The sequence below is a fragment of the Rattus rattus genome, chromosome 2 (assembly GCF_011064425.1).
Source record: "Rattus rattus isolate New Zealand chromosome 2, Rrattus_CSIRO_v1, whole genome shotgun sequence".
Taxonomy (NCBI): Eukaryota; Metazoa; Chordata; class Mammalia; order Rodentia; family Muridae; genus Rattus; species Rattus rattus.
The window spans coordinates 170,817,517-170,840,428 of record NC_046155.1 but is presented as its reverse complement, the minus strand read 5'-3'; the positions used below and the strand labels follow the sequence as shown (position 1 = coordinate 170,840,428).

The window sequence follows — 22,912 nt, the reverse complement described above, 5'->3', positions numbered from 1 at the left end:
TCTCTCTCTCTCTCTCTCTCTCCCCCTCGGTTTAATTATTTTTTTATTTATGTGCACAAGTGTCTGCATGCACACATGTATATGTATCATGTGTGTTCATGTATGAGTGTATGTATGTGTGTAGAGTGTGTGTGCTGAGTGTGTTTATGTGTGTGCCTGTGTGTGTCAGTGTGTGTGTGTTTGTGTGTGTCTGTGTGTGTGAGTGTGTGTGTGTTTATCAATACTATACCTGTGGATGTAGAGACTGGAGAATCACCAGAAGTTCAAAGCCAGCTTTGTCTGAATAGTTCTAAGCCAGCAAAGGGAACGATATAGCAAGACTCTGTCTCAAACAATAACAAAGTCATAAAAACCACAGTGAGTTCCAGGCTGGTCTGAGTTACAGTTAAACAAGTTGGACTAAAGGGAGACTGTTCAGTCGGTTAAGTTCTTGCTGAACTAGATTAAGGATCTGAGTTTGGATCCCCAGTGCCAGTACAGGCAGCTTGAAGGGTTGGAGAGCCATCCCCTCTCCTCAGAGGTCCTTACTGATCATATAAGGATAAAGGGGGGAGTGGGAGTCAGGTGCAGTTTGTCAGTTTCAGGGACTTCCTGAGATTTGTAAATTCCTCTAAGACATAGTGCTTTAACTTGGGGGAAACTGCTATACAACAGGCAGAGGCAGGTGGATGGCCAGGGTGTGATGGGCAGCAAGACTGGAGCATGACAAAGGAAGATACTCAAGCTAAGCTTTTGGCTTCCACACATGTGTGCACACTGCAATACACCACACACACACCCATACATCACACCCCCCAATACATCACACACATACCCCAATACATCACTCACACAGCCATATATCACACACACCTATATGACACCCCCCAATATATCACACACACCCATACATCACACCCATCCCAATTCATCACACACCCCAATATATTACACACACAGCAATATATCACACCTACATGCCATATACATACACCAATACAATACACACCAATACATCACATATACTAAAACATACCATCATACTGAAAAATCACACACACCAACACAACACACACACACTAATATACCACATACACCAACACATCACACACATCCTAATACATCACACATACCCCAATAATTACACACACCGAAATACATCATACACACATGCTACATACATACACCAATACAATACAGACCAATACATCACACACACATACACACAAAACATCACACACACCAACACATGACACAAGCACACACACCAATACATCACACACAAGAGACAATACATCTCACACCCACATCTCCACACACCCCAAGATACCACATGTACCCACACATGTACATGCACACCCCAATCTCTCAGATATATCAATACATCTCACACACCCCAATATATCACAGACCCCAATACATCACACTCACTCACACACTCCCAATACATGACACACGTGCATGCGGGCGCGCGCACACGCACACACACACACACACACAGACACACATCAAAGGACAAGAGTTGCACATGGTGGCACACACCTGTAACCTTAGCACTTGGGTGGTGGAGACAGAGGATCAGGATTTCAGCCACCTTTGGATCCATGGTAGATTCAAGGCCAGGCTGAGCTACACAGAACTTATGTTTAAAATAAGGTGTTCAAAGGGGTAGTCAATATGCTTTTTTGCTGTTGATGTTTTGAGACAAGATTTCTCCGTGTGATGGGCTGGAGAGATGGCTCAGCGATTAAAAGCACCCGACTACTCTTCCAGAGGTCCTGAGTTCAATTCCCAGCAACCACATGGTGGCTCACAACCATCTGTAAAGAGATCCGATGCCCTCTTCTGGTGCATCTGAAGACAGCTACAGTGTACTTATATATAATAAATGAATAAATCTTAAAAAAAAAAAGGGGGGGGTTGGGGATTTAGCTCAGTGGTAGAGCGCTTGCCTAGCAAGCGCAAGGCCCTGGTTGGTCCCCAGCTCCAAAAAAAAAAAAAAAAAAAAAAAAAAAGATTTCTCCGTGTGACCTGGCTGTCCTGGAACTAGCTCTGTAGACCAGGCTGCCCTCGAACTCAGAGATCTGCTTGCCTCTGCCCCGAGTGCTGACATTTCAGGCTTGTGCCACCACGCACAGCCTTTAATAATGACTTTTAATAATACATTATTACCATTAATACGGGGGCATCGTGCACTCAGTCAGAGACAACCTTTGGAGTCTATGCTGTCCTTCCTCTGTGCCTTCCAGGGAGCCATTCCAAGTGGCCAGACTTGGTGCCAAGCACTTTTACCGCCCGGGCCATCTCACCGCACTGTACACGCTGTTAGGCATTGGTAGCTTGCCATCTGCCCATTCCTATCTCCGGGCAGTCCCTCGCGCTGGGAGCTCCACTCCCTCTATGGAAACGGACAGCGGCAGGTGTTTGTTGTTCTGCCACCGGGAGCCAAGGTGAACTAAGCTGGGAAAGCCATGCCAGACATGTGAATTAGGAGTGAGTGCTGCAGAGGAAACCAGCCTTGGCTAGGCTCTCCAGTCATGGCAGCTGGAGCAGATCCTGTTTTCTAAAGATGGCAGAAACAATTTCTCACCCCACAGGACCGTCTATAATCAGGGCTTGACATTCCCTGCATGAGGAAGTGGGTAGTGGAGCCTTGGCTCAGTAGAGTGTTTGTCTAGAAACCTCCTGTGATGGGGCTGGGGGCGTGGCCCAGTGGTAGAGCCCCTGCCTAGAATCTCTCCTTCTGCCCCCCACCCCACCCCCGCCTAGTGAGAGGCTGGGGTGGTGGTGCCTAAATGACAGAGTGCTTGATTAACAGGCCAGAGACCTTAGGTTCTATCCTAGCACACAAGGAAACAAGAAAGGAAGGACAGAAAAATGAAAAATAAGGGCCTTTGTTTCTTCCCTTCAGATCTGTGAGGTTTAAGGTACATAACCTACAGAAGGTACTAGAAGCAGAACCACATACCGCCACGATGGAAAACATGCCACACAACTTCAGCAAAAATCATCGGAGTAGTCGTTTTCCCGTATCTGAGAGCTTGTTCCATTCTATTGTTCTTGATAGTCTTGCTATGTAGCCTAGGCTAGCCTTGAATTTGGGATCGTCCGGTCTGTGATTCCTGAGTGCTGGAATTATAGTTGTGAACCACCATGTCCGTCTCTTCAGGAACTTGTTTCTTTGTTTTGTTTTTTTTTGTTTGTTTGTTTGGTTTTTTGTTTTGTTTTGTTTTGCAGGGGGCTGGAATAGAGTTTAGGGCCTCCTGCATGCTGAGGGAGTGTCCTAAAATTTGGTCACGCCCCAGCCCCTCACTGGATTTTAGGCAGGGGCTCTACCACTGAGCCACACCCCCAACCTCCTCACTGGGAGATTCTAGACAGGGGCTCTACCACTGAGCCACGCCCCCCAATCCCTCACTGGAGGATTCTAGGCAGAGGCTCTACCACTGAGCCACGCCTCCAGTCCCTCACTGGGTGATTCTAGGCAGGCGCTCTACCACTGAGACACGCCCACGTCCCCTCCCTCGGGGATTCTAAACAGGGGTGGTTCTGCTAAAGTAATACCTCCTGGTCCAGAGACCTACTGATTGCATCTTCTGATGGAATCCTGAGCCAGAACCATCGAGCGAGATCTCCATCATCATTTCCTCACCCGCAGCAATCCCAGTCAGTTAACCGATCCCCACCACCAACCGCTACTCTGATTGACTTCTGATGAGCCAGTGGCGAGCAAAAGGGCAGTGACACCCTGCCTTAGTGACAGTGCAAGCCGCAGGTGACTATGGAGTGCTCAGGTCACTGGGGAACCTGTGCCGTCCTCATCAAACCGGTTCTGTAGAGTGGTTTCAGTTGATGAGCGTTGCTGGCTAGCTGCCATGAGTCTCACTGCCTTCCAATCCCAGTTATCCAAGCTGCTGCTGGGATCTGTGACTGACCCAAAAAAATCCTCTCACTAAATTCCCTTGTGTTCCTGAAGTGGTTTTTGTTACTTGTTATTATTTGGTACTTATCTGTGAGTCTAACTTTCCAGCACCGTTCCCGTGGGACACAGACTCCTCATTTCTAGAATCTCAGATGTCCCCTCTTCCTGGAAGCCTTCCCTGATTAAGGCTAGGTGCCTCCCTCTGGCTTCCTGGTGTCCCTTCCAAGTGACCTTGCCCATCTTAGGCCAGCTGAGGCCCGTCTTCTCCATTGGACTGTAGGTGCATGTACAAGTGGCCCAGTGGAGAATGGGTACGGAAGACACAAGGTTTGTGGGAGCCATGAGCTGGTTGAATCTAAATAAATGGAGCCTGAGTCCCTCCAGAGTCAGTGAGAGTGGTGGAGAAGAGCCCGCAGCTTGCTTGAAACCAGTGGTTACATTATTTTTTTTTTGAGAAGTGGCAAGGGGAAAGGGTGAAGCAGGCAAGCGAGGTCCGTAACTGCTGAAAATACCCTGAGGGATTCTCGGGTTTGGGTATCTGGCCCTAAGAGCTGTTGACTGGATGGTGGGCAGGGCTGGGTGCATGAGTAGCTGAGAAGCGCGATGTAGGACTCCATTTCTGATGGAGGAGGGGCTCCTGGGTGGGAATATCCGAGGTGGAGGGGCCTGGGTTCCGGAGTTAATAGGGCAGAGACCACCCTTCCCCAGAGCCGCCAAAATGCCCCCTGGTGGCATTGCTGGTCTCCCTCACACACCGGAGGATTGAAAGATCAGGATTAATTTATTTCGGCTTTGTCACCCCTTCCAGCCCCAAGGCTCCCTTCCTCCAGTCCAGGTGCCCTGCCATGGGGAAGAAAAAGGTGTTAGAGTTTTTATTCACTTACTCACTTACTTACAATTTATCTGCTTTTTTTTTTTTCTTTTCTTTTTTTTCGGAGCTGGGGACCGAACCCAGGGCCTTGTGCTTGCTAGGCAAGCGCTCTACCACTGAGCTAAATCCCCAACCCCTTATCTGCTTTTTTGATACAGGGTTTCCCTGTGTAACCCTGGCTATCCTGGAACTCATTCTGTAGAGCAGGCTGGCCTTGAACTCATAGAGATCCACCTGCCTCTGCCTCCTGAGTGCTGGGATTAAGTGAGTGTGCCACCATCACTCTGATTATTTATAAAAGTAGTTTATTTTTAGTGTGTGTGTGTGTGTGTGTGTGTGTGTGTGTGTGCGCGCGCGCGCACACACACACATGAGTGTAATGCCTGAGGAGGCCAGAAGAAGGCGATGGACTCCCTTGGAGCTGGGGATGCAGGTAATTGTGAGCCAGCTAACCCAGCTAGGTGCTGGGAACTGAAACTCTGCCCTGGGCAAGAGCAGGGCCCACTCTTAACTGTTGAATTCTCCCTCCCAAACCTCATTTGTTGCTGTTTAAAGACAGAAGGGCAGCAAGACAGCTTAGCAGGAACCGCCTGCAGACCCAATGACTTGAGTCCATTGCCATGGTGGAAGCGGAGAATGTACCCCTAGGAACTGTCCTCTAACCACCTGCATACACCGCGGCGCATGCCACACCCCACCGCAAAGGAAATACATAAATGCAGTTGTAATTTTTTCTTTTTAAGGTAAATCTCATGTAGCCCAGGCTGACCCGGGACTCATCATATAGCAGAGGATGACCCTGGTCCTCCCGAGTGCTGTGATTACAGACACTTGTTGCTACTCAGTTTACAAAGTGCCAAGGATCGAACTCAAGACTCTGAGGCAGACAAATGCTCAACCGAGAACCAACCACTAGACTCCCTCTCCTTTATTTTGAGATAGGATCTTGAATGCCCTGATGATAACTGTCAGATCCAGTCACATCTAGGCCAGAGAGTAGTCGGGAGGAAGCAAGGTAGACTCACCTGGCCTCTGGGTTTTGGGCAGAACTGAGGGTCTCGCAGGGCCACCTGGAGGATGCTTTCCCTTTTCAGGAGCTTCTGTCATGGAGAGAGTCACCAGGTGGTGTTGGTTTCACTGGAGTCCCTCTGCCCCACTCCCCCCAAGACCCTGAGGTCTCACAGTGACGTGAAGGGCTTCACTTACTCTGTGGCCCCCTCCCTGACCTGGGGCCTGGAGGTGACTTCCCACAGAACGGACGCCACTTTGGGGAGAGGAAGTGGAGGTCGGAGTCTGGGCAGGGCGAACGGAGCCTGAAAGCAAAGGATTGGGGAATGTGTCACGGGCCAGTGAGACAGTTCAGGGTATAAAGGCGCGTGCTGCAAACCTCACGACCTGAGTTCCATCTCCAGGGCCCACGAGGTGGAAGGAGAGAACTTAGTCCTGTGAGCTGTCTTCTGACCTCCAGAAATGTGCTGAGAAAGGAGTGTGAGTGTGCACACACGTGTACACACACACACACACACACACACACAGACAATTAAGAATAAAAATTAAATGTAAACAAAAGAAAGCCGGGTAGTGGTAGCTCACACCTTTTTTTTTTTTTTTCTTTTCTATTTTTCAGAGCTGGGGACTGAACCCAGGACCTTGTGCTTGCTAGGCAAGCGCTCTACCACTGAGCTAAATCCCCAACCCCAGCTCACACCTTTTATCCCAGTCCTCAGGAGGCAGAGGCAAGCGGATCAGAGTTTGAGGCTAGCCTGGTCTACACAGTGAGTTCCAGGACAGCCAGGGCTACACAGAGAAACCTTGTCTCAAAACCAACCAACCAACCCAAAACCCAAACCAACCCATTATAAAAAAAGCTCAGACCCTTTCTTCTGTATGGAGGAAACGTCCCAGATTGGGCTGCCGAGGCACCTTAGCGGTAAAGCGTATTTGTCCAGCCTGGTGACCTGGGGTTAGCTCTCAGAACCCGAGGTGGAGAGAGAATCAACTCCTGAAAGTTGCCCTCTGGACTCCGTTCAGTACTGAGGGCTGCCCTCAAACCTGCCTCAAGCATACGCACAGTAATAGTAAATTTTAAATGAAAAGAGATGTCTCCCAGGTGAGCTGCCTGTGGTGCTGTACACTTCAAATCCCTGGAGTAGAGGCAAGGAGGATTAGGAATGCAAGGTCAGTCTTTGCTATACAGTCACCCCATGCAGCCACGGCTATAAGAGACCCTGTCTCAAAATACCCTCTCCCCACGAAAACCATTAAAGCAAAAACACCACCACCAATAACAAAAATTCCAGGGTTGGAGAGAGGCTCAGGGGTTAAGAGCAATGGTTGTTTTTTCCCCAAGGACCTAGGTTCGATTCCGGGCACTCACCGTTCCGGAGGATCTGATGCCCCCTTCTGGCCTGTGTGGGCACTCCACACATGTGGTGCATGACATTCGTGCAAACAAATACATTCATAAATTTGAAAAACAAACAAGCAGGCTGAGCAGTGGTGGAGCACACCTTCAATCCCAGCACTTGGGAGGCAGAGGCAGGTGGATTTCAAAGTTTGTGCCCAGCCTGGTCTACAGAGTGAGTTCCAGGACAGCCAGGGCTACACAGGGCTGTCTCAGAAAAAAAACAACAACAGAAACCAACCAAACAACTAAAGAAGGAAAAAAAAAATCAGGGGGGTTGGGGATTTAGCTCAGTGGTAGAGCACTTGCCTAGCAAGCGCAAGGCCCTGGGTTTGGTCCCCAGCTCCAGGGGAAAAAAAAAATCAGGATTGGGAAAAACTGAGACAAGAGCATCTGGAGTTCAGATCCAGCCCCTGGCTTTCTGTAGCAAGGTCCTGTCGGCAAAGCACACAGGCAAAGACTGTACACCAAGCTCCATTTCTATAGCTATCACCTTGAATGCAGACCATCTCACCCAGGGCCTGTGGTGGGGACAGGTACTGCACAAACCACAGAACAGGTGGCTCAAAGGCTCACAACCTGCAGCCTGGGATCTGGTTCCCAGTTCTAAATCCATCGCCTGTGCAATAATGGCATATGTGAAGAAGCCATGGCCCCCTTTTAAGAGGGAGGGAGGGGCTTTGGGCATGGTTCAGTGGCAATAGATACCTGGAGATATATACGAGTCTCTGGGTGCAATCTTAGAACCTCAAAATAAAGATGGGAGGGGTGGTGGAGAGATGGCCCAGTGACTTAGAGCGAGATTTAGCTCTCCATACGGCATGGCATGGCGGCTCACAATCATCTGTGACTCCAGTTCCAGGGTATCTGCTGCCCTCTTCTGGCCTTTGTAGACACTGCACACACCTTTGTGCACGTAAAATCCAACATGCATCGGGCCTACACACATACACATAAATGAAAGAGGCCAAACGTGGTGGTACATGCCTTTAATCCCAGCATGCGGAAGACACAGGCAGGAGGATGTCTGTGAGTTCTAAACCATCCTGGTCCACAGAGCACGTTCCAGGCGGGGATACATAGTGAGACCCTGGAATATTACAAAATTAAATAATGGGGCTGGAATGATGGCCCAGTGGTTAAAAGCACTGGCCGCTCGTGCAGAGAACTGGGGTTCAGTTCCCAGCAACCATAACCACACTGTGCCTTAACAACTGTCTGTAACTCCAGTTCTAGGGGATCCAATGTCCTCTTCTGACTTCCCCGGGCACCAGACATGCAAACACACAGACACAGAGGCAGACAAGACACTAAAATAAATACATCTTTGTTTGAGACAGGGTCTCTCTGTGTAGCCCCGGGTGTACTGGAACTTACTCAGTAGACCAGGTTGATCTCAAACTCACAGAAATCTGCCTGTATCTGCCTTCCAAGTGTTGGGATTAGAGACCTGTGCCACCATACCCTGCCTAAAACTAAATAAATCTGATGACGACGACGATGACAACGATGAAAATGACGGGGTGTGTGGAGGATATAGCAATGCCAAGAACTTTGGAACTGCTCTCAAAAGTACAGTACCTTTCCAGTAAGGGGTTTGCCCAAGGCCTTCTCTTCCTTGATGTGTTTAGGAGAAGGAAGGAGTAGGAGTGCCCAGGAATGTGTAGAGGGCAGGGGACGTCTCATGCCAGGCGGAGGGCGCGGCCCCGGCCAAGGGGCACCCATGTGGCTGGAGGTGACCGTCAGGCTGTCGTCCTGGCTGTGGCCCCTCCGTGTCCTCCGGGAGCCAGCTGAGTGCCTCCTAAGGTTTCCATTTGCCTTTGGCCATGGGTCCAGATCTGTTTTTAGCTCCCTCCCCGGGTGCTCTGGCCCCCCTTCCTGCTGGCTCTCTCCTTGCAGTGGTAGAGTAATGTTCCCGGATTTCCTGAGCTGTTTGAAGACAGCTGGGTATTGATCGCAGCCCGTGTGTGCTCAGCTAGATGACCCGGGCCGCTGCCTTCCCTGTAGGGAGGGTCTCTGCAGGCCCAGGGGTGGGAAGGCAATGCAAGACAGAGGCTCATTTAAGGAGTGAGCCTGGGGGAGCTGGGCTGAGGAACGCTGTTCATCCCAAGACTCAGGAGGCTGAGGCAGGAGGATGGAACGTTTAAGCCAGCCTGGAGGTCATACTAAGAACCTGCCTTCAAAAGAAGGGGAACGGGGAGGAGGGAGGGGAAGGAGGGGGAGGAGGAACAGAGAGAAGGAACGGAATAGAGGAAAGAGGACTGAGGTGGGAGAGGAGAGAGAAGTGGGAGGGGCATAAGGGAGAAGAGGAAGTAGAGGGGGAAGAGAAGAAGACAGGAGGGCTGGAGGGATGGCTCAGCGGTTAAGAGCACTGCTGCTCTTACGCAGGACCCAGGTTCAATTCTCAGCTCCCACATGGCAGCTCACAGCCATCTGTAACTATAGCTCCAGTTCCGGGTCTGTCCTTCTCTTCTGGCCTCTGTGGGTACTACGTGTTCACGGTGCACAGAAATGCATGCAGGCCAAGCACTCGTCGACACAAAATATTTTTAAAAATTAAAAATTTTGGGGTTGGGGATTTAAGGCCCGGGGTTCGGTCCCCAGCTCCGAAAAAAAAAAAGAAAAAAGAAAAAAAATTAAAAATTTTTAAATTTTTGTGTGTGGTGGCTTGTGCCTTTAATCCCAGCACTTGGGAGGCAGAGGCAGGGGGATCTCTGAGTTCAAGGCCAGCCTGGTCTACAGAGTAAGTTCCAGGATAGTCTGGGCTACACAGAGACCCACTCCCCAAAAAAGAGAAAGTGGGAAGGGCATCTTAACCTTGGTGCTGAGTATGAGTCCATTCCTGTGACCCCCACACCCCCGTGTGGCCACACTAGGGTGAAGTGAGACCCCAGTCACCCAACTCAGACCTCACTCACCAGTGTCAGCCAGCCTTTGTCTTGGGGTCTCTGAGGGCATGGATCTTCAGGGGGCAGTGGGGGAGCAGAAGGAGTCACCTAAAGGAGACAGAGGAGGCAGATTATGGTCTATCTTCCTCACACCTACATGTGCTTTTACTGGGGGCCAGCAGGAGGCGCTGGGCAGACTCTACAGACAACAGATTCAGGGGCTCTCCCTCAGACCAGACAGCCAGGGAAAGCCAGAGCAACCAGGCACAAAGTCAGGAATGTTAGCATCTAAGTATCCTGTTCTAGACCATCCTCCCTCACAACCAGAGTCCAGGTGCCAGCCCCCCTCCCTCAGACCCAGATGTAGAGATTCTTGCCTCCTCCCTCAGATCCAGGACTCCAGTATCAGCCCTCCTCCCTCAGACCCTGGGAACAGAGGTAATCTAGGTCCTGCCTATCTCTGCTCACCGGTTCCAGTTTCCACTCGGCAGCTTCCTGGTGACAGTTGTCTCCTGAGTCACCTGCAGCAGTCCTGACCTCCATTGACCTCTCCTGTGCCTGACAGATACTCACGGCCTCTCGGCCTTTGATCTCACAGCGGCAGAAGGGACAGGTCTGGCTGTCTGAGTGCTGGGGTTAAAGAAGAAAAATGTCACTCACCCTATGGTCTCCTGCGTTCCTTCTGACTTCAAATGACCCCCAACAAGGGGCATTGGGGGGACGGCAGGGGAGAGACAAGCTCTGGGATGGGAGGCAGGGAGAGGAAGGCTGGTAGCAGGTTGGGAACTGGTATTCTCTGAATCCAGAAGGGACCTACAGACCGGGGCCTAGCCTATAGCAGAGCTGCTGAGGCCTTTGCTGTAGGCTCTGTGGAACTGGCCCCACACTGTACCACGGATGAAGGTATCTTAAAGTCTATTCTTTGAGGTCAAGGTCCAGTAAGGGAAGCTATTGACTCCACACAACCTGTTGCAAGGGAGAAAAGGAGCCCTTTCTAAAGTAGAAGCTCAGGGAGAAGTGGAGGGTGGACTTGGCCTGAGGTGGCTACAGAGCAGCAGGGCAGAGCTGGGGCCCTGAGTAGCCTGACCAGATCTCTGTTCTCTTTGGAACTGTGTCTCCTCACAGGCTCAATGAGGCCCCTGGGAGATCCAGATGGGGCTTTTAGGGTAGGGATGGGGAAGTGGGGGCGGGGCAGAGGGCAGATGGCAGCCCCACCTGCCAGGCAGTCAAGCAGCAGCTGCAGAGAAGATGCCCACAGGGCTCAATTCTCACGTCCTTGTCCCTCTCTGCGCAGATCTTGCACAGCTCAAAGGTGGAGTTCATGGCTTGGTAGAGCTGCAGTTGTTCCTGGGAGAAAAATGGAGAGGGGGTGGGGCTGGGAAGGATGGTTCTCCAAATCTGTGCCAACCTGCATACTTCCCCAAGTCCCAGACTGGGGCTGGGGTTTAGCACGGTTGTTAGAGGGTTCGCCTGATGCTCAGGAAGCCTTGGGTTCCAGCCCCTCATAACCTGGATGTGCTGCACAGGTCTGCAATCTTAGCATGGGCTGGGGGAGCAAAGGACATTTGGGAGGGTCCCCTTCAGTTACATAGGAACCTGGAGGCCAGCCTGGGGCTCATAAAACCTTGTCTCCAAACCAAACCCCTACGTAGGCATCAAAACACAACCCTTCACGGAAAACCGACCCAGGTTGAAGACCACTGCACCTAAGACTCTCATAGGCACCCGCATTTCTGTATCTTTCCTGGCCACAGGATCTTACTATGCATCCCAGAGGCGGGCCTTAGCCACAGGTCCCCACCAGGCCAAGCATGTCTTCAACCCTGGACCAGAGACTTGTTTTCTGGATCCCTCGTCACTTGGGAGTGCTGGTGCTTTTTAGCCATTTAGTTTTACACAAGTTCCTGGGGATCCGACACCCTCTTCTGGCTTCTGTGGACACTACACACAGAAGGGGCACATACACATAAGCAAATGCTCATGCACATGAAATAATTTTTTAGATAATAATTAAAATATATTTTAAAAGCTATATAAAGTTGGACAGTGGTAGCACATGACTTTAATCCCAGCACTCTGGAGGCTGAGGGAGGTGGATCTCGGTGAGTTCAGGGCTAGCCTGGTCTACAGAGCAAGCTCCAGGATAGCCAGGGCTACATGCACAAAATCTGTCTGTATGTATAATATATATATATATATGCATATATATCTTAAATATAGAATACGATGTACTTAGGCTAAAAAAAATTTCATGGAGTCAAATGCCTGTAACTCCTCCAGAGGCTGAGGCAGGAAGATTGGGAGCTCCAGGCTCAGCTACACAGAAGGTCCTTGTACCAATACCTCAAGGGCCAGGCATTGAGGTGCATATCTTTGATACCAGAAGCTAGGAGGTAGCAGCAGGTGGATTTTATGAGTTCGAGGCCAGCCAGGTAGACCACTAACTAACAAATTCCAGAACAGCCAAAGCTATAAAGAGAGATCTTGTCTTGAAATAATAATAACCACCACCACCACCATCACCACCACCACCATCACCACCACCACCATCACCACCACCACCATCACCACCACCATCACCACCACCACCACCACCACCATCACCACCACCACCACCACCACCACCACCACCACCACCACCACCACCACCACCGCAGGGGAAATCCCACAAGAACTAAGGCTAAATGTCGGTAGTGCTCTGTGTACATGTGTGCCATGGTGCCATATGGAGGACGGAGGATGACTCAGTTCTCTCCTCCCATCCTGGGAGTTCTGGGAACTGAAGTGATGTCATCAGGCTTGGCCTCAGTGCCTATAGTCAGTACTCCTGTTACTGCCCAGCTCTTTGCAGTCTTGTCAATAAAGCTATTTCCTTATTTAAAAAACATGGGGCATGGCCCAGTGGTACAGCCCCTGCCTAGAATCCCCCAGTGAGGGGCTGGGGGTCGTGGCTCAGTGGTAGAGCCCCTGCCTAGAATCCCCCAGTGAGGGGCTGGGGGCGTGGCTCAGTGGTAGAGCCCCTGCCTAGAATCCCCCAGTGAGGGGCTGGGGGAGTGGCTCAGTGGTAGAGGCCCTGCCTAGAATCCCCCAGTGAGGGGCTGGGGGCGTGGCTCAGTGGTAGAGCCCCTGCCTAGAATCCCCCAGTGAGGGGCTGGGGGTCGTGGCTCAGTGGTAGAGCCCCTGCCTAGAATCCCCCAGTGAGGGGCTGGGGGCATGGCTCAGTGGTAGAGCTCTAGTGTAGCATGTACAAGTTCCTGGGTTCCATCCTAAAAACAGAAAGAAAACATCTCGGTTCTTCTGGTGCGGGTGTCTGCTCAGACTCAGAGTGATAAACACTCTAATGCATTAGCTATTTTGATGATCTCAGACGCTCTTTTCTTTTTTCCACATCCAAGAAAAAACCCTGGAGAGGAGGCTGCAGAGGCTGTAGTTCCCAGTGGAGGAACTCAGAGAGCTTCAGAGAAGCCAGGGTTGGCTCAAGTTTACATGGCTCCAAGCCAGCACCACATGCCCAGGTCTCTGGGGTGAGTAGCTGGCTAGCAGGCTCGAGTGTGGAACTTACCTGTGACACTTGGATGCACTGGTTCAGTTCTGCACGGCAGAGCTCAGTCAAATCTGGGTTGTGGTTCTTTCCATCAGGGTAGAGGAAGCTGAGGGAAGAGTAGAGTTGGCCTCTGAGGAGCTGGACTCACAAGGACCTGCCTACCTCATCTACCTGATGTGTGTGCATGAGTACATATGTCCATGCATGCATGCATGTGAATATGCGTGTGTAAGTGCATGCGTGTGTGCGTACACACACGTGTATTAATCCTGCCACAAGCCCACATTGGGACTTCCCAGAGCAAGTGTACTCTCTAATCCCTGGGACACAACTGTCCACTTGATCATCTTAGAGAAGCTGCAATGAACTGTGGCCTCCAGCCAGAGAATCAAGAAAGGTATCTAGACCTCTGTCCTTCCAGGATTCCATGTTCTTCAGAGTCAAACCTGGAAGGTTGTTATTAGGATGATTATTACTGCTATTTTGTAGTGTTGTCCTAGCCTGGAGCATTCTAGGCAGGGGCTCTACCACTGAGCCACGCCCCCAACTCCTCCCTGGGGGATTCTAGGCAGGGGCTCTACCACCGAGCCACGCTCCCCAGCCTCTCACTGGAGGATTCTAGGCTGAGGCTCTACCACTGAGCCACGCCCCCCAGCCCCTCACTGGGGATTCTAGGCAGGGGCTCTACCACCGAGCCACGCTCCCCAGCCTCTCACTGGAGGATTCTAGGCTGAGGCTCTACCACTGAGCCACGCCCCCCAGCCTCTCACTGGGGGATTCTAGGCTGAGGCTCTACCACTGAGCCACGCCCCCAGCCTCTCATTGGGAGATTTTAGGCAGGGGCTCTAGCACTGAGCTATGCCCCACCCCCAGTATGATGGTATAATCTGTACATTTTTTCTTTTTCTCGCCGAACAAGAATCTCACAGTGTGTAGCTTAGAATGCAGATCTCAGGATCCTCCTGTATCTTGAATACTTACACACACACACACACACACACACACACACACATACACACACACACACACGCTCATATCTCACTCCTGCTCAAGACCAATACATTTTCAAAACAAAGAACAAGAGACTAAACAAGTTCTAGTACAATAAATAGCCTATAGAAAGGGATGTGTCGGCCATGAAGGTGCCACAAGGTTGCCTGTTCCTTGAGAGTTACGGTTTTGTATGTAATGACTCAAGGCTTTTGCCATTTTATAGAACAGAAGCCCTGAGAACAATGAGAAGCAACAGGTCTGCCCATCTGTCTCTCTCCTCTCTGTCTCTATCTCACGCCAGCCCTGCAGCTCATTGGCAGCGTCTTGCCTAGCTAGGAAGCATCCTCAGTTGAGCAAACCACAAAAGATCCGGGTGAGAGAGAACCCTGGAGGGCAGCCGGCCCCTCCCCTCCCCACCGCCGGCAACTTCCCTCAGGAAACCGCCGGAGGCAGCTGAGGTTACAGGTGGAAAACCGCTAGTTTGACTGTTTCCCCGCCCCTGCCCTGCCAATCGAGACCCTAGAGCAGGATATGGCCACTAGAAGCACAGGCTTTGAAGCCCAGTCTGAGGAAGGAATCCTGCACTTTGTAGCCCGCAGCGTTGGCTGCAGACATTCCCCAGCCATGAGATCCCTGCCGCCCCCTGCTGGGAGCTTGTGGCATTGCAGCTTGGTGCTGGCTGTGTCTACGCTGCGGTACCTTAAGCCAAATAAATGCACGAAGCGTGCTAAATCTCTCCAAGTGGATTTTGCTGACACCCTTTTCCTATCAGGCTGGGGACTCACATGCCGTCCTTTTGTCCTTTCAGGAGCACCTGGAGCAGAGGCTTGTTGAGAGGAATGGTCTGTAGGATGCTTCCATCGGAGCTCACGTACCCAATGGCCCACTGCCCTAGGCGGGTACAGCTGGGCCGGAAGATATAGCTGTGGAAAGACAGATGTGGATGGACAGTGATCGCTGCTGTCCCTTGTTGGGACACCTGGGTGTCTCCGTCTTCATTCTCATCTTCTCAGACTTTTTGGAAGGGGGAGCCTTGCTCCTCATTCACAGTTGCCGACTGAAAGGGTGGGTATATGGCTAGAGCTTTAGATAACAGTGCTCACCATAGGGATGGGTCACATCTGAGAACAAGGCCGACACAGGAAGAAACGGAAGCAAGTTACACTCAAACACTGACCCTCCGATGAAAGGGCTTGAAAGCTTGGACCTGCGCCCGAATCCCACACTCTGGTTCTTTATTTCCATTTTAAAATTTCCCCTTCCTTCCCCCTATACAGCTGAGTGAAGGCTAGCCTGAGCTACGAGATACCTATAGCATCCCATCTAGACAAGGATGCTGCCACTGAACAGCATGTCTGATATGAGATAGACAGAGATATGGACAGAGATAGAGACAGACAGACTGAGAGAGACCCTCCCCTTTGTCTTCCCCTTCCCTCCCCCAGCCTGAAGAGAATGGGGTCTCTAGAGGGTAGCTGCTAGGACTGGAGAGATGGCTCAGTGGTTAAGAGCAATGATTGCTCTTCCAGAGGTCCTAAGTTCGAATCCCAGCAACCACATGGTGGCTCACAACCATCTGTACTGGGATTTGATACCCTCTTCTGGTGAGTCTGAAGACAGCTACAGCGTACTCATATACATGAAATAAAAAAGGCGAGAGTAGCTGCTATATTATCCTTGTCTTCCAGAGGTGGGAAGGCTTAACCTGTGGACGCTCAGCGTATCCTTAGCCTAAGGAGAGCTCTTTAATCCCAGCCCTTGGGAGGCAGGCAGATCTCTGAGTTAGAGCCCAGCCTGGTCTACAGAGCGAGTTCCAGGACAGCCAGGGCTACACTGAGAAACCCTGTCCCCAAACAGGGCAGAAGCAAATAAATAGAACTTGGCAAACCCCTGAGTGCAGTGGTGACATCTGTGACCCCCAGCACTCAGGGGTGTGAGGGGAGGATGATCAGGATTTCAAGGGTCATCCTTAGCTACATGGCAACTTTGAGGCTAGCCCGGTCTAAGTGAAGCAAGCCCTGTCTCAAAACCAAAACCGTTTAACAGGTTTACAGCATAGCCTCTAACTTGTCAAGATGGGGCCGTATCTCAGGTAGGGCCTTCAGAACTCCTTGGTCGAGTTTCTTTAGTTGTTGGGCTGTGGGATGACCCTGGAGGCTACAGGAGAGGAGGCGGGGTACTGGGCATCACAACTCAGAGTATTTTTTTTTTGTGTGTGTGACAATGACTCAGGTAGCCCAGGCTGGCCTTGAACTTTTCATCTTCCTGCCTCCATATCCCAAGTGCTGGAATTATAGGAAAACATCATCAGCCTCCAGGTGTAGAGCTCCTGACCTCTGGGTTCCCAGGAACCTCAATTCTTGGCCTCTCAGAAGTTGAGGGATCCCTCCACCCCCACACCCTCCCCATTCCCCCAAACACTCCCCTTTCCCACCCTCCACCTCCCGCCACTAGCCGGGACTAGACTACCTGATCCATGGAGCCCTGCTTAGCTCACCTGCCCGGTTTGTCCCTGTAGGCCTGCAGACGTGTTTGGACCTCATCGTAGGTGAGGAAGGCCATGTAGCCAGGATGGTTGACAGCCAGGAGTTGCCAATTCTTCAGTAAAGTGGGCCACGGCTGGGAGGGACAGAGATGATCACTAAGGGACCAAGGAAGTAGCCTATGCCCTAGGACCAAGGTTCAAGAATCCACCACCCTACTCTCATCCATGGTGGCCCTGAACACTGTCTAAACACACCGGAAACCATATACCCTTTCTTCCCCAAGACTCAGTGGTCCAGACCCGGCCTTCCTTAGAGCCAGTGTGCCCAGTCTCTATCTCCTCCCTCAGACCCAGGGTTCTAGGTCTAGTGCTCAGCCTTGACCTTCCCTGACCTGGAAGAGCCTGGTGAAGATGTCGAACTCAAAGACAGACACGTGGCCGCTGCAGGTGAGGTCCAAGGTGGACCGCAAGGCCTGCATGATGGGGCCTGGTTCCACAGGGTGGCAGGAGCACAGGAGGGACTGGAACTCAGCCCAGGGAAGCACGCACCTGGATAAGAAGGGGCGTGGTTACAGATAACAGGAAGCCCCAGGAAGCAGCAGCTCTCGTCCTCACTTCCGGTCCTTGGGCAGGGCAGTTAAGGGACGTGGAGCCCACCTTCCCTTGGTGAAGGTTCACTCACCGAACTCCACAATTCTCCCTCCAGAAGGTGTTGGCAGAGCCCTTGGTGAGCTGGTACAGGTGCCCACAGTACTTGCCCTCAGGGAAGAGTGCGCTCAACTCCGCGTGCATGTGACTGAAGATGAGGGCCAGCTTGGCTAGTTGTCGCCTGCAGAAAAAAGCTATGAGCATCACAGCGGATGCAGGGAGAGTCCCTACAGGTTCAAGGTCTCCAGATTTCCTCTACTGAATCAATGCAACAAAACAGCCCATCTCAGTTCGGAGGTCTCTCTTTGCACCTCCGTTTCCTCATCGATGAAGGAACTGTGGAAGCTAAGATTCAAGCACAGCACAGGTCCACAGCCCGCTATGGCTGGAGGAGTTTCGCCTACTGATATGGCGGGAAATAACCATCTGCCATTGGCGGTCAGCGAATGCCCAGAACTGCTTTCCACACAAGTGAGTGTGTTGGCTGCCCTGAGTTTGAGATCAGGATATAGAAGGCGATAACGGGTTTTCGGACACTTAACAGCTATGAAAGTATTGGAAAATCATTAACGAATGTTTTCCCCAAGTCTCCTCAGTTTCTCACCTGTGAAGTGGAAATAAACATGGGAGTTTAGCTCCTGAATCACTCAACAACAATGAGGGCCTTGACCACACCTTATGAGCATAGAGAGAACACAGCTCAGGGCAAGGTTCAGTAGTAAAGTCCTTGCCTAGAATCCTATACTGAAGGACTGGGGGTGTGGCCCAGTGGTAGAGCCCCTGCCTAGAATCCCCCAGTGAGGGGCTAGGAGTGTGGCTCAGTGGTAGAGTCCCTACCTAGAATCCCCCAGTGAGGGGCTGGGGGCGTGGCTCAGTGGTAGAGCCCCTGCCTAGAATCCCCCAGTGAGGGGCTGGGGGCGTGGCTCAGTGGTAGAGACCTGCCTACCATGCTCAGGGTCCTGGGTTCCATCCCCAGCATTTTCAAAATCAAAGGAAATCTGCATAGCATATTGGGTTAGCAGTTGGTTCATGCTGATTTTATTATATTTCTCATTTATACTAATAGCTTCCGTGGCCAGGTCTGTAGGGCTTGTGACAGTTTCTTAGCAACCTCACTTCCCAGAATGCAGAGCTGTATAGCTCAATGAGTTTGCCATCAGCAACTCTGGCTGGTTCAGACTACAAGGTCTCTCTCTCTCTCTCTCTCTCTCTCTCTCTCTCTCTCTCTCTCTCTCTCTCCAGGATCAAACTCAGTCTGGCCTCAAACTAACAGAAATCTGCCTGCCTCTGCCTCCTGAGTACTGAGGTCAAAGGGCTCTGGCATCACAATCAGCCTAGAGTAACAAACTGGTACTTTTGTTTGTTTGGTTTTTGGAGACAGGGTTTCTCTTGTAGCTCTGACTGTCCCGGAATTCAGTCTGTACAGCAGAGAACTCAGAGATCCACCTGCCCACTGCCTGTACCTCCCGGGTGCCAGGACTAAAGGCATGCGCCACCACTTGGCCTGTTTTTTTTTTTTTGTTTTTTTTTTTTAAAGATTCACTTTTGTTTTTAATTATGTGTGTGTATGTATGCATGCACGTGCATATGTGTGTGTGTTGCGTATGTGTGTGTATAGATATGTGCACATGAGTGTGGGTTCCTGAGGAGGTCAGAAGAGGGGTCAGGTCCTTGGAGCTGGAGTTACAGATGATTGTGAGCCACCCATCCTCTGTGCTGGGAACTTGGGTCCTCGCTAGAACAGTACACACTCTACCTCTAAGCCAGTAGTTCTCAATCTTCCTAACGCTGAGACCCTTTAATACAGTTCTGCATGTTCTGGTGACCCCCCAACCATAAAAATATTTTCCTTGCTACCTCATAACTGTTTGTTCTTGTTTTGAGTCCTAATGTTAATGCCTGTGTTTTCCGATGGTCTTAGGGAACCCTGTGGAAAGGTGGTTGGATCGCCAGGTTGAGAACCGCTACCCAAAGCCATCTCTCCAGCAGGTGCTTTGGTTGTGGAATAAACACCAGACTGCAACAAGGCAGGCTGAAAGAAAGCAAGAAAAATCGTAAAAATTGTGGCTAGAGTTGGTTGGGCTGTTAAAGACACTGGCAACCTGTCTTCTGACCGTGATCTGTGTCCTCACACACAGAGTGAAAGCTAATTCCGTGTAGCTGAGCAGTGGTGGTGCACGCCTTTAATACCAGCACTCGAGAGGCAGAGGCAGGAGGATCTATGTGAGTTCTGGGCCAGCCTGGTCTACAGAGAGAATTCCAGGACAACCAGGGCTACACAGAGAAACCCCAGCTACAAACAACCAACCAATCAGCCAACCAAGCAGAAGAACGAGTTTATTACTCTGGGCTGATTGTGGGGGCTGAGCCCTTTGACCCCAGCACTCAGGAGGCAGAGGGAGGTGGATCTCTGTGAGTTTGAAGCCAGCCTGGTCTACATAGTGAGTTTAAAGATCAGCTGGAACTACAACAAGAAAGAAAGGAAGGAAGAAGAAGAGATTTGCATTTTCTTTATATATATTCATGTACACATATACATATACACACACATATATACAAATGTATATACACGCATATAGTATACATATAGTATTTATAGTTTGTTATATTTCATCATAAGCAGGCAAGCCACGACTAAGGCTAGGGAGTCAGGTTCAAATCACCAGTTTAGACCTTGCTCTGGGGTCCAGATCCAGTTCGCCTGTGCAGCTGTCCCTCAGGTGAGAGGGCAGGCAAGTCCAAGGTCCTTGGAACTGAAGTCCTTGACAGAACCCAGGCGGGTGGGGATGGGGGTAGGGGCGGGAGCTGGCCTGTTTCTCAGGCTCGACAGGTGGGTCCACTCATCTTGCCTCCCCAACAGGAAGTCTGCGCTCCCTACATTCACAAGGCCGTGTGTGTCTAAGGCCTCTAGGGGAGAGACATGCCTGGACCCCAGATGCAAGTTGATCCACAAAAGGAAGAAAGGGGATCTGGTGGCAGGGGTGCTTAACGGAGGGGAACATGGGGAAGAGGGTTGGACCTGTACCCTTAGGTCTGATGGAAGAAAGGTCTTGACTCTTGGGTCTGATTGAGGAGGGTTGGAGCCTGGACCCCTGGGTCTGAGGGAGGAGGCTGGAGCCTGGACTCCCGGGTCTGAGGGAACAGGTGGCACACTCCGGAAATCACTAGTTTGTGACTTGTCTCTGAGGTAGGTTAGCACTCACCTGAATCTGGAGCCCTCCCGGAAAACATCCTGGTTCGCGTCCTTTTTGCCGCGGTGTGGCAGGAGCTCGGCCACCTGCCTGCCTTTGGCCTCCAGGTTGGTCAGGTAGATGACCAGAAAATCACCGGCGCCACCGGGACCCTCGGGGTCTCCCCTGGTCTTATCGCTCCGGGCTTTTGCCACCTCTCGAAGTAGCTGTGCGGTGCGGGGTAGCAGGTCCCGTAGCGACGGGGGCCCCACGAACAGCCTGAGATCACTGCATTGCTCTTCCAGGCGCTGGAGCAACTTTACTGCCCGGCCAAGCGCGCGTGGCTCTCCCCACTGCCACCCTTGCGGGGCTGTCGCCGCAGCCATGGGTCACTCGGGTGGCCTGGGACTGGGACGGAGGGGTGTGGCGGGGAAAGGCTCCAGGTTGGGGCGGGACCAAAGGGGAGCAAGGGGGCGGGTTCTGGAGGACCGGGAGGGGACTGCAGGTGGCTGCAACCCTAAATGGGCCAGGCTAGAGAGCCTGAGGGGAGAGGGCTGAAGCTGGACCCCTGGGTCTGAGGGAGGAGGACTGGAATCCAGATTTATTGGTGTTGAGGAAAGAGGTGACTGGTAGAGGTGAGGGTGCTGGGTGCTTGGCTCTCCACACTCTGCAGGGAGGAGCAAGGCACTCTTTCCTGAATTGTGGCTGAAGATGCCAGTCTTTGCTTATAGGGTGGTCAGAGAGCTGAGTCTCCTAAGAACAGAAAGTCAAGTAGTTACTCTGTCCCGGAGGGAAGCTCCGGCTCCCGTGGCAGGTAAGGGATATTAAGTTGCAGTTTAAGTACCCAGATTTTCAAAAGAGGTGAAAGGGGTGTGGCGGAAAGTGAAGTTCAGGAATGCACAGGGCTGCAGGAAGTGGCTGCTGGGCAGGTTTGCACCCCAACCTGCCAGACCTGTAGGGTCGGCCCCGACGTGCTTCAGGCAGCCACCAGAGGGCGCCGTGGACACAGTTCTCTCTGTCCCAGGGCACTCAGGGCACCCAGTAAGCCAGTCACCGCCCCAGCTAGACCGGGTACTGACTCCTCCTCAGTCTGCCTGCTCGCTCCCTCCCTCTCTCGCTCTCTCTCTCCTTTTCACCCTCTTCCCCCTCCTCTTCCCCTCCTCTTCCCTTCTCTCCCTCTCTTCCCGCCTCTCTTCCTCTTCCCTCTCCCCATCTCCCTCTCCCCATCTCCCTCTCCCCTCCCTCCCACTCCCTCCCCCCTCCTCCTTCACTGCTTGGCAAAAACCCAGATCCAGGGATCTGAGCCTCCCACTGAAGGCACCCTGGGTAAAGCACACGAGCGCGCGCGCACACACACCACAGACACATGCACACACACACCACAGAGAGACACACACACACACACAGACACACACACACAGGCACACACACACACACACACACACACACACCACACACACACTCACAAGCACACCCTCCCACACACACACACACCACACACGGACACACACGGACACACACACCCTAACAAGGGCTGGGTGGGGGCTATTGCTCAGTTGCTGAGTGTTTGTCCAGAGCATCCAAAGCTCCCTCCCCAGCATCACAGAAATGAAATATAGTGACCTGTGCCTGTTAGCCCATCACTTGGGAAGTGGAGGCAGGGGGATTACCAGTTCCAAGTCTACTTCATCTATGTATCAAGTTTGTAGATTTGGTTTTGGCTATGTGAGAATCTACCTCATTCCCTCCCCAATATAATGACTAAAATAAAAATACTATGTATGCTGCTCTATTTCTGTGAGACACACAGAATAGGTGGCTTTAAACATTAAAACATAAACGTATTGTTTTAATTTGTAATTAATAGTATGTAATAGTCATTAGGATTTGGGGAAAGACAGGAACTAACAATGGGTTTCTTCTCACTTTTCTTTCTTTTGAGACAGGCTCTCACTAGTATAGCCCATGTAGACCAGGCTAGCCTCAAACTTCAGAGGTACAGAAATCC

General features: G+C 51.5%; 1 protein-coding gene across 1 annotated transcript; it reads right to left on the bottom strand.

Annotated features, from left to right (window-relative positions):
• Positions 1-5,974: 5,974 nt before the first annotated feature.
• On the bottom strand, positions 5,975-21,347 carry Cblc (Cbl proto-oncogene C). Its single transcript, XM_032894276.1, has 10 exons — positions 20,938-21,347; positions 17,769-17,915; positions 17,479-17,635; positions 17,099-17,220; positions 15,387-15,524; positions 13,627-13,714; positions 11,280-11,411; positions 10,533-10,694; positions 10,095-10,172; positions 5,975-6,085 (listed from the first exon to the last, which is right to left on the bottom strand). Exons 1-10 carry the CDS (start codon positions 21,288-21,290, stop codon positions 5,975-5,977), a joined length of 1,488 nt encoding a protein of 495 aa, XP_032750167.1. The 5' UTR covers positions 21,291-21,347.
• Between the last annotated feature and the right edge of the window lie 1,565 nt (positions 21,348-22,912).

Coding starts and splice junctions, on each gene's coding strand:
- Cblc (XM_032894276.1), bottom strand. CDS start 21,290: ATGGCTGCGGCGACAGCCCCGCAAGGGTGGCAGTGGGGAGAGCCACGC. Junction 17,636..17,768: donor AGGGAGAATTGTGGAGTTCG/GTGAGTGAACCT, acceptor CTTCTTATCCAG/GTGCGTGCTTCCCTGGGCTG. Junction 10,695..11,279: donor GCTGCTTGACTGCCTGGCAG/GTGGGGCTGCCA, acceptor CTTTAACCCCAG/CACTCAGACAGCCAGACCTG.